The following is an 11,097-nucleotide window of genomic DNA, read 5'->3' as shown; positions in this document are numbered from 1 at the left end:
TAGAGATAGAGATAGAGATAGAGATAGAGATAGAGATAGAGATAGAGATAGAGATAGAGATAGAAATAAATATTCATACACACATACTCTGACTGGCCCCAATGTCTGTCATAATCAGCTCTACAAGCCCTCATGTGTGCTAACATGCATACATATACCTACACAGGTACATACAGACAAAAAGACATACACACTTGGATGGATAGATGGATGGATGGATAAAGCAGAGCTCCTCAAAGCAAACCATCCAACAATATATGGAAGAGGCCAAGTGGTGGTCAAGGTGTTAGAAGTTTCAGTTGTTTAGCTCTGAAAACATCGAGTAGAATAATTCAGATTGTAGATGGGGATTTTGCCTGTTCTGGCTTGTGTGCCCTGAACATGAGCAGTGGTTCTTTGCCCAAATAGGGGAAGGTGCAGGGAATGGGGCAGGGGCAGTGTGTAGGGGAATGCTTCAGTGTCTTGGATATTAGCTTCCAAACCAATGGAATGGGAAGTTCAGACTATAGAAAGGCCTCTTACATTTTGTGGAGTGTATGTTCACCTGAGTAGTGGAACGTGTGGTGGGAATAAAGTGGGTCGGGATGTGTAGACTTATGTTGGGTGTGATAAGCGTGTGTCTTTGGGTTCGAAATCAAGGAAGTGGTAGTAGAAGAGTTCAGATGGCAGATGAGGCTCTTACCTTTTCTGACTAGAAGTCTTATTTCTTAATTAGGATTCATGTTATTAGGACCAATCTATGGCATGATCACTCTACCTGATAACACAAACACTGTCCTAAGGATCTTGTAATCAAATGTATATCTCACTATACTTTAGCACTTACGTTCATATCTCATTGGCATAAAAGCGTCACACAATCATATCCAACCCTATTATAACAGAAAATGACACAGAAACAGATACTGATGAAGCATGATAATTCAAAAAAAAAAAGGGGGGGGGGAAGGACCTTCAATCTGAATCCTGCCAAGTACCAAGTATCTCTGCTATTAAGTTTCCTCTTCTGTACTATATTCTTATATTGAAATGACCAAGTTAGAGAAAGTATGTTCATAAACATGCTAAGCTCTAGTAAGTAACATGTTTTTGGGTTTTTGTTTTGTTCTTAATTACAAACTTGACGAGCTTGTGGCTTTCCATCAGGATGAGCACTAACTAATATTTTCTGCAGGAGCAGCTATGAAAGAGCTGAAGGTGATTCAGCCTGAGAAATCAGTTTCTGTTCGTGCTGGAGGGTCGGCCACTCTGAATTGTACAGTGACATCCCTGTTACCGGTGGGGCCCATTAAGTGGTTCTGTGGTAAAGGAAACAGTCGACACTTGATATATTCTTTCATAGGAGGACACTTCCCCAGAGTAACAAGTGTTTCAGATACTTCAAAGAGATACACCATGGATTTTTCCATCCGCATCAGTAATATCACTCCTGCTGATGTGGGTACTTACTACTGTGTGAAGTTCCAGAAACGACCAATAGATCCTGACATTGAGATTCAGTCTGGAGGTGGCACTGAGTTGTTAGTACTTGGTAAGTCCTATATTTTCCTTTTCATCCATGATTTCTCCTACAGGTTGAAATAGGATCCAATTCACCAGGAACAATAATTAAGAAACACATGTAGAAGGGACCCTAATATACATAGGTTCATTCTCCCCCATATCTGAACCAAGAAATCTGAGAAGAATAGAGGATGTGCTGTGTGTGTCTTCTAGGAATTGGGTGTAAAATCATACATTTGTCTGTCTGCTCCAATGAACTTATATTTCTCAAACTATCTCAGATTAGTGGCTGCAGAAAAACCATGAATGAGAAGATTTCCCTATCCAGGCCTACAAACTACAAAAAGTACATTATATCAGATTGTGTCTTTTTGTTCTGCCCAAACAACATGGGGCTTAGACATGCCATGCCCAAATCTAGATTTCTATAGAGACAGCAGGTTGCTTTCAATCAGGAACTTTTTGCCCAAATTCTATGTCTCCTCCCTGCCAAGATAAAAAGTACATCACAGCAGAAAGATCCAGGGCAGGGTGTTTTTTCTCACTTCCTGTTCATTCATAGCACATATAAATTTCTAGAGATGCCCACATACCCTGTGGAATCTCATCCCTGGTTTAGATGTGGGCAACTAGCTAGGACTTTGACTTGGAACTGTCAGAGAGCATTTTGTATGAGAGTTCTATTCAGAGAGGCACTGAGTGTTTGAGCCAATGTTTCCTTGCTACCTGGAGGAAGGCTCCATGTGGATCGTGTTCGAACACCAGCCAAGGCAGCTAGATGCTCACTTTGAATTTCCTGACAGAAGCACGAAGTCTTCTATCTAGGTCTTCATTTTGGGAATTTTAATGCATGAAGGACAGTAACACTATCCAGCCCAATTCTCTTAGAGAAGTGAGATTTGTATGCCAGTGCCTGTCCATGCCACACAGCCAGTTAGTATTGAGCTCTGTAAAGAAATCCACCACTCATTCCTGACCAACCCCTTGGTCCAAGCAAGAGGCACCAGATCCACTTAGGTGCCTCATGTAAAAAGGGATGTTGAATCAGAATTTCATGAACCCAGCCAGCATTTTCATTCATCACCACCTCCAAAGGTTCAAGATTTTCCTAAAATTCAGATTCCAATATATAATAATCATCAGGAAACAATACATATGTCAACAATACTCTCACCCCATATTGTATGTGAGACTGTTTCCAATTAGAAGCAATAGAACAGCAGCTAGAGATACTACATTTCAGATTGCAGGCCATGAATATTTAATTTGTATTATTTTTGGCTACTAAAACAGTAGTTACTTATTAGTGGTTATCAGCTACATAGGCCCAGAGTAGACTGACTTTTATATTGACAACCATGGCCATAAAACCCTGTCCTCTCTGCAGGAGGGCTGCAGCATTTGAGAGTGAATAAGTTTATAAAGATGTTATTATTTCTCCACTTGGGTGTGGTGTATCAAACCTTCTCACAACCCTTCAGTGAAGAGAGACAAGGAGAGTGAGTTCAACTTGAATTCATACATATCATAAACAAGGACACTGAAGTTCTAGGAAATGTAAAGTATAGGAACCCCAACCTGCACATGACTGAGGTAAGACACAGTCCATAGCATCCAGTGATCCTAGCTTCATGTCTCGTATCATTTGTTATGAAGATGCTCTTCATGATGATGCAGGCAGGTAGAGGAGCAACAAGTATCAATTGCTGTATGCCATATCTCTGTGATGTTGTCTTCTCCAAAAGCATGTTCTATAATAGTGAGGTCACTTCTCCCTTTTAGAGAAGAACCTGAGGTTCACAGAGGGACCTGACATGTGAACAGGTAATGAAGAGGCAAGTGTTGTCTACAACCTCTGTCTCATAGATTAACACAATATGGATGCTTTTCTTCCTAGATAACTTATTCTCCTAGTAGAAACCACACAACTGAACAGTCAATTGTTTCCAATATTGAAAATGTGATGAAGAAACAAATCAGGATATGCAGGAATCTATGTCCCGTGGTGCAAAGGCCTCTTTCTGCCCAGAGCTTTCTGGAGCAGGGATCTAGTAGAGAATTCCTCAAGTTGGATTCTTAGGGTAGAAATAGCGCAATGTCAATTGGGTGGCTTCAGTGGTGAACAGCAGCTTTGTTTTGTGAAAGGAATGTGAAGTCACAGGAAATGACCTCTGAAATACTGTAAGGAGTAAAAGTTTTTTGTTTCAGCCTCAGTATCTTCATCTCTAACATGGTGATGATCACAGATCTTTCATAAGGAAAGGCTGGGCCTCTGTATATCAACCAATACAGCAGTATGTCAAAGTACACATGGTATAGCATGGTTGTTGAACTTTGGACAACTCATTGAACCTGACCCTTAGTTTTCCTTCTATAGAATGAGAATACCTGTGCCCATTTTGAGATAGCTATGACTACACAGAGAAACAGTGAGTGTCTGGCATCAGGAGGCCATGGGGTGAGAAATCTTCCTCTCTGCACAATGCTCAGTTTCTTCTTTTGTGATGAATACAGCCATGGTCAATGCTAGGTGTTCCTTGAAAAAAGAGAAGACATGCACATATTATTGGTTGGTAGTGTCAGGGCCACTAGGAGCATCAGAATTGTAATTGTCTTTAAAAATGAGGACAGAATCTAAAGGCGTTGGTATGCATTCCAGCACTGCTACTCTTTGACATGTGTCCAGGACAAGATCTTCAACACAGGGTAGACTCTCTATGCTGGCAGAGAATATGGAATTGCTCAAATGAAGGAGTGAAGTTATAAAACATGCTTAGAGAAACTGCTCACATAGGAAATGTTTTATCACTGTGTGTTAAGTAGGTCATGTGATTTTGGACATTCCATTATTCTTTCTGTAGGCACTTGGTTCATTGGCATGAAGTTGGGCTCTTCATCTGGCTACTTTTGGAATTTCCTGGGAAACTGAGAGAAATCTTAAGAACATGTTCCTTTAGTTGTTCTGATATGGGTCTTGGTATCTGAAATATGTACCTGATTTGAGGAAACAAGAGATATTTGGGATTATTCCCTTGACAGAATTGTGAGCACACCAAGTTGAGACAGGACAAGCCCTTCTGCTTCAGAACAGCAAGGATCTTCCTGCAGCCCACAAACCCCTAGAACCCAAGTAATGTGCTAGAGACATCTTTCAGTGAGCAAATCCAAGTATCCTAAGGTTCAAATAACTGAGAGCTCTCTGCAACTCTAATCTCAGGGTGAGTCCTTCCTATAATGGATGCATCTGCATCAGAACAATTTCCGGGGCCTGAAATTTCTCGAGTTTACTCAGAAGTGTATGTTAATGATACAGAAGGTCAACAATAGCTCTGTGTTTCTTCCGTCTCATGCTCTTGTGCTCTATATAATTAGCCCTTCTGGAGGAAGTGACTATAGTGTAAAAGCCACTGGGGAACTTAGTGAGCAGATCACTAAGAAAAAGGCTGTCCAGGTATAGAAGATTCTGCTCCTTAGGTGGCATTTTCATGGTAGAGCCAGAAACAAAGCAGAAACATACAGTATTGTTTCTGAGTGACTATTTCTGCAAACAAATGGCATAAAAGTATAAGTATGTGATCCTAAAACTAGTAACTAGGGCAATAATATGAGGCTTTTAATGTACATATTTAGCCATGAGATACTACCTTCATTTTCTTCCTTCTAGGCTGAGGGTTTTTCATTATTTTTATAATTACAATTATTATTATTATTGCTATTAGTATTAATAGTAGTAGTATTAGTAGCAATAGTATTTAATCTGTTTTTACAGTTTAGTCATTATACTCCTCTTGGTACACCCTCCCACTGTTTCTCATCCCATTATTCCTCCTCTGTCTTCAAGAAGATGTCCCTACCTTCATCCTCCCACCACACCAGACCTCCCATTCCCTAGGGCCCCAAGTCTCTCAAGGGTTAAGTGCCTCTCTTTCATTGAAGTCATATCAGGTTCTCCTCTGCTGTATATGTGTTGGGGGCCTCATATCAGCTTGTGTATTCTGCCTAGTTGGTGGCTCAGTGTCTGAGACCTCTGGGGTCCAGATTATTTGAGACTGATGGCTTTCCTAAGGGGTTGCAGACCACATTCTCTTCTGTTGTGTATGTGTTGGGGGCCGCATATTAGCTAGTCTATCCCATCTAGTTGGTGTCTTAGAGACCTCTGGGGTCCAGACTAGTTGAGACTGCTGACTTTCCTATGGGGTTTCCCTCCTTCTCAACTTCCTCCAGCCTTCTCCTGATTCAACTACAGGGGTCCCAAGCTCCTGTCCATTATTTGGGCATAAGTATCTGCATCTGACTCTTTCAGCTGCTTGTTGGGCTTCTCTGAGGGCAACCATACTAGGTTCCTTTCTGTCAGCACACAATAACATCAGTAATATTGTCAGGCCTTGGAGTCTCTTCTGAGCAGGATTCCATTTTGGGTCTTCTGCTGGATCTCCTTTCAGTCAGTCTCTTCTCCATTTTTGTCCCTGTTAGACAGGAACAATTCAGGGTTAGAATTTTTGTCTGTGGGATAGCAACCCCATCCGTCCCCTTGATGCCCTGTCTTTCTGCTGGAGGTGGACTCCACAAGTTCCTTCTCCCCACTACTGTGCATTTCATCTAAGGTCTCTTCCTTTGAGTCCAGAGCATGTCTTACCTCCCAGGTCTTTGGTACACACTAGAGGAGTTCCTCGCCTCCTACCTCCCAAGGTTGCTTGTTTCCATTCATTCTGGTGACCCTCCGGGCCTCACTCTTATTTCCCACCCCTCATATATGATTATGTTTCACCTTTCCCCTCCCTGTCCCCTCTCCCAACCAGGATCCCCCCCATTGTTGCTTTTTCTTACTTCCAAGTGGGATTGAGGCATCCTCTTTGGGCCCCTCGGCTTTTTAACCTTCTTGAGTTCTGTGGATTGCATCCTGGGTATTCTGTACTTTTTTTGGCTACTATTTACTGATTAGTGAGTACATATCATGCATGTCCTTTTGGAGTGTATACCTAACTCAGGATAATATTTTCTAGCTTCATCCATTTGCCTGCAAAACTCAGAGTTTCCTCATTCTTAACAGTTGAGTAGTATTCAATTGTGTAAATGAACCACATTTTCTGTATCCATTATTCTGTCATGGGACATCTGGGTTGTCTCCAGCTTCTTGGCACCACAAATAAGAACTTCCCCTGTGTCATGGTGGGACATCTTTTGGGTGTATGTCTAAAAGTAGTATAACTGGGTCGGTCTTCAGGTATATCTATTTCCAATTTTCTGAGGAAACTCCACAGTGGTTGTAGCAGTTTGCAATCCCACCAGTAATGGGGGAGGGTTCCACTTTCTCCACATTTTTGCAAACATATGAAATCACCTGAGTTTTTAATCTTAGCCATTCTGATTGGTCTAAGCTAGAATCTCAGGGCTGTTTTGATTTGCATTTCCCTGATGACTAAAGACTGAACATTTCTTTATTGCTTCTCATAGGCTAAAGTTTTTAATCCAGTTTTTAATGGAAGAGTATTAGGAAATGTATCAGCTCAGGACCTAGCTATCAGCCCAAAGGAAATTAATTTTTCCCAAGGGGATAGAGGGCAGAAAATAAGAGGCAAAGACAGTAGATAGAAAGTGATGAGTAAGGGGAAAGGAAAGGGGGAGGGAGGTGTCTTTGTCCCAGATATTAAAGGAATGCCTCTGGATGAAGAAGAGACAGATGTGACACATAGGAGAATGGCAATTAATATAGGTAAATATTAATGTTACCCTGTTAATGTTAATGTTAATATTAATGTAAAATAAATATTAATGTTATTCCTGTGTTATGATGAATTTTTAAGTTTAACTAGGAATATTCATTGCATGATCCAAATTTTGGGGCTGAGTTGACTGCTGGACTTCAATTCTTTGATAGCTGGACCTTGGTAGTCAGCTCCAGGAGGAGGAATGACCAAATAAGGAAACAGATATTGGCAAGCTTTAGGAGCATAATTTAATGGATTTTTTGAAAGGAAGAGGTAATAAGACTGAAGGCTAAGGCCTGTCCAAGCCTTGCTCAAATGGACCACAGTCCCATCAAAGGGGACATTGATGGGTATTAATTAAAGTTCAGAATTTAATCAATCATCTGTTGGATGTCAAATGAATTTTGACTTTAACCTGTGTAACTTCTCCACACACATGTACTCTGATCTTAATTTTACCAAAGGTTTTGTTGCCACAATCTTGGCAGTGTCAGATCAGCCAGAAATTCTCAATAAATTGTGACTGGCTATACTCCTTCAATCCTGTAGGAACATTAGGTGTGCTGGTATTTAGATAGCCTTACTTCAAAAATCACTTGTTTACCTTCCTGACTGGCTGATCATTGAAGAAGGAATCATGTATGTACAAATAGAATTATGCATGATACTTGTCAAATGCAGCCTGTTGCATATAATAATATCAGCAGAAGACATCTACAGGACATACTATCTTCCTTCCAACAGTCCAGGACTATGTGTGCTTTTAAGACTAGAGATAATTTCTATCTGATCAACAGGCTTGCATCTGTGTCCCTTGAGATTAACAATTTGAAAATCAATCAAATCTTGCTTTGTTGATAAAGTATGCTCTCTGTTTCTTACTTGAGATTAAGTACAGTTGGAACCTAACAATGGAGATGCAGATGATTAGGCTCTCAATTTTAAATTCAATTCTTGGCACAGACTAGACAGAAGGTGTATACGTACAAAGAATGGAAGGAAGGAAGGAGGAAGGAAGGAGGAAGGAAGGAGGAAGGAAGGAAGGAAGGAAGGAAAGGAAGAATGAAAGAGGAAAACAACTAAGGGAATGAGGACAAATATCTGGTTTGTGGTAATTTTGTTATATATGTACTTTCCTGGCTTATAATAATTGTAAATCTAGGAAATTTCCCTTAGACTGTCAAGGTTTCATGAGGAGTCCAGGAAGAATAAGTGAAATAAAATTTAAAATGCATTGGTAATTGCCTTTCGTGGCCTGAGGCCTAGAATTGCACCTGGCCTTGCCTTTCCTTGTTTTCTCTTGGGTATTTTTGCTATCTCATCGAGACACAGAACATTGGATAGCACAGGCCCAGAATAATTGAGACTGCTGTTCCTCCTGTAGGGTCACCCTCCTCCTCAGCTTCTTTCAACTTTTCACTAATTCAACCACAAGTGTCAGCAGCTTCTGTCCACTGGTTGAGTGTAAATATCTGTATCTTACTCTTTCAGTTCCTTGTTGCGTCTTCCAGAGGGCCATCATGATGAGCCCCTTTTTGTGAGCACACCATATCCTCAGTAATATTATCAGGCCTTAGTGCCTCCCCTTGAGCTGGATCCCAGTTTAGGCCTGTATTTGTACCTCCTTTTACTCATACTCTTCTCCATTTTTGCCCCTGCAGTTCTTTCAGACAGGAACAATTATGGGTCAGAGTTTTTGACTGTGTATTGGTAAACCCATCCCTCTCTTGATGCTCTTTCTTTCTGCTGGAGATGGCCTCTATAAATTTCCTCTTCCCGCTGTAGGGCTTTTCATCCCAGGTGCCTTCCTTTGTGTCCTGAGAGTCTCAAATCTTCCTGGTCTTGGGTACATTCCACAGGATTTTCTCACCTCCTACCTCCCAAGGCTGCCTGTTTTCATTCTTTCTGCTGGCCCTCTGGGCTTCAGTCCTGTTCCCACCACTCAATACCTGATTATGTTACTCCTTTCCCCTTCTTGTTCCCTTTCCTGCACAGGTTCCTCACTCCCCCTGCCTCCCATGATTGCTTTCTTCACTCTCGCAAGTATGACTGAAGCATCCTCACTTGGGTTCTTTCAGTTGTTAACCTTTTTGAGTTCTGTGGATTGTATCACTGAAACCAACTATCAGTGACCACGCCCCAGGAACACTGATTTTGGTCACCTGAAAGCCAACTATGGAAGCAGTTTATAACATTTTTGTAGTAATAGAAGAAGGCCATTAATTAAGCCTTTTTTTAAAAAATTATTGGTGAAAACATGGAAGAGGTGGGTTACCATACAGCAGAGCAACCTGTTTGAGACTTTAGATGCTAACTGATGAAGCCTTAAGAATCCAGGTTATAATCTGCTAAATTAATATTCTACAGGAAAACTGGTAGTCTACTTGTACTATCCAGTTGATTGACCTAAATTGTTACAAAGCTGTTTGGTCATGAACAAAGGAAAACAATATAGGGCTATTAAGGGGGATAAATATGATTCTAAAATAATTTGCTCTGAATCTGTAACATGCCAGGATTCATTCAAGTTCTAATGATCCAATCAGCATTATAAATGGTTCAGTTTGAAGGTTTATTTACTTCGTGTAAAATTTTGTTGATAAAATATGGTGCTATAAGTTGGAGACCTGTCAGGGGCTAATAGAGATATAGACACCTATTTTCCCTCTCTTTGTCTTTGTCTTTTTTTTTTTTTTTTACTTATTCAATTTACATCCCACTTGCTACCCCCTTCTTAGATACCTCCTCTCACAACACTTACCCTATCCCTCTATCCTTCTCCTCTGTGTCAGTTGGGGTCCTTCTGGTAATCCTCCAACAACAAGGCACATCAAATCTATGTGATGCTATGTAGAGCCTCTCCCACTGTAGTCAGACAAGGCAGCCCCAGTAAAAGAACACATCCCATGTTCAGGTAAAAGCTTTTGGAATATTCCCTGTTGCTGTCATGAGGGATCCACATGAAGGCCAAACTGTACATCTGCTACTTATGTTCAGGAAGAACTAAGTCCATCACTGTATGTCCTTTTGTTGGTTGGTCAGACTTTGAGAGTCCCAAAAGTCCAGGTTAGTTGACTCTGTGCTTCTCCTGTGGAATTCTCAACCCCTTCGTGGCCTGCAATCTTTCCTACTATTCATCTATAAGAATCCCCAAACTCTATCCACTGTTCAACTGTGGATGTCTGAATTTGTCTCAGTCAGCTGCTGAATGAAGCCTCTCAAAGAATCACACGATCGTGCCTGCAAACATAACAGGATCATTAGTAGGGTTAGGAATCCGTGCTTGCTCATAGAATGGGTCTCAACCTGGAACACTTATTGGATGGCCATTCCTTCAGTCTCTGTTCCGTTCCTCTGTTCTTTCATTTCTTGTAAACGGGAAAAATTTTGGATAGGAAGTTTTGTATGTGGGTTGGTGGCTATATCACTCCACTGTGGTTACTGTCTGGCTACAGATGGTGGACTCTTCAGGTACCGCATCCTCAAAGTAGTGAGTTACAAGTAAGGCCAATCCCACTGATTCTTGGATGCCTCCCTTATTCCAGGTCTCTGTCTTATCATAGAGATCTTCCCATGTGCTTACCACTATTGGAGCCCGCTTAGTCATCTCGCCAGCAAGAAGACACGTGGATACTAGGTTCCTTCTGCAGCAATGTTTATTGCCTCCTCCATAGGGAAAAAAGGGTCGAGCCAATAATCCGCACTGCTTATATACACCACAGTGCAGTGTGTCTGCCCACAGCACAGCATGTCTGCCCATGATTGGCTGTTCGCTCATTACCCTATGTGACGCCCCAGAATGGGCCTTGACTCGGCGTCATTTCACTCTACGCACATGCTCAAACAGTTCTCTACGCACATGCGCAAACAGTTGTTTACTAGGAGT

At 41.3% G+C, this 11,097-nt stretch overlaps 1 protein-coding gene across 3 annotated transcripts in view; it reads left to right on the top strand.

Annotated features, from left to right (window-relative positions):
• Window positions 1-11,097, top strand: part of LOC116094966 (tyrosine-protein phosphatase non-receptor type substrate 1-like) — a 34,856-nt gene that overhangs the window by 20,976 nt on the left and 2,783 nt on the right. For 2 of the 3 annotated variants that reach the window (XM_031376386.1, XM_031376385.1), the window contains exon 2: window positions 1,175-1,531. In XM_031376386.1, coding sequence (XP_031232246.1) covers window positions 1,175-1,531 — 357 coding nt within the window. The remainder of the gene's footprint in view (window positions 1-1,174; window positions 1,532-11,097) is intronic. The other variant, XM_031376387.1, reaches the window with a different exon arrangement.

The sequence above is a fragment of the Mastomys coucha genome, unplaced genomic scaffold (genome assembly GCF_008632895.1).
Source record: "Mastomys coucha isolate ucsf_1 unplaced genomic scaffold, UCSF_Mcou_1 pScaffold17, whole genome shotgun sequence".
In the NCBI taxonomy this organism is placed as follows: Eukaryota; Metazoa; Chordata; class Mammalia; order Rodentia; family Muridae; genus Mastomys; species Mastomys coucha.
Note: the sequence above shows the minus strand (reverse complement) of the source record. Positions and strands in the feature narration are given on the sequence as shown.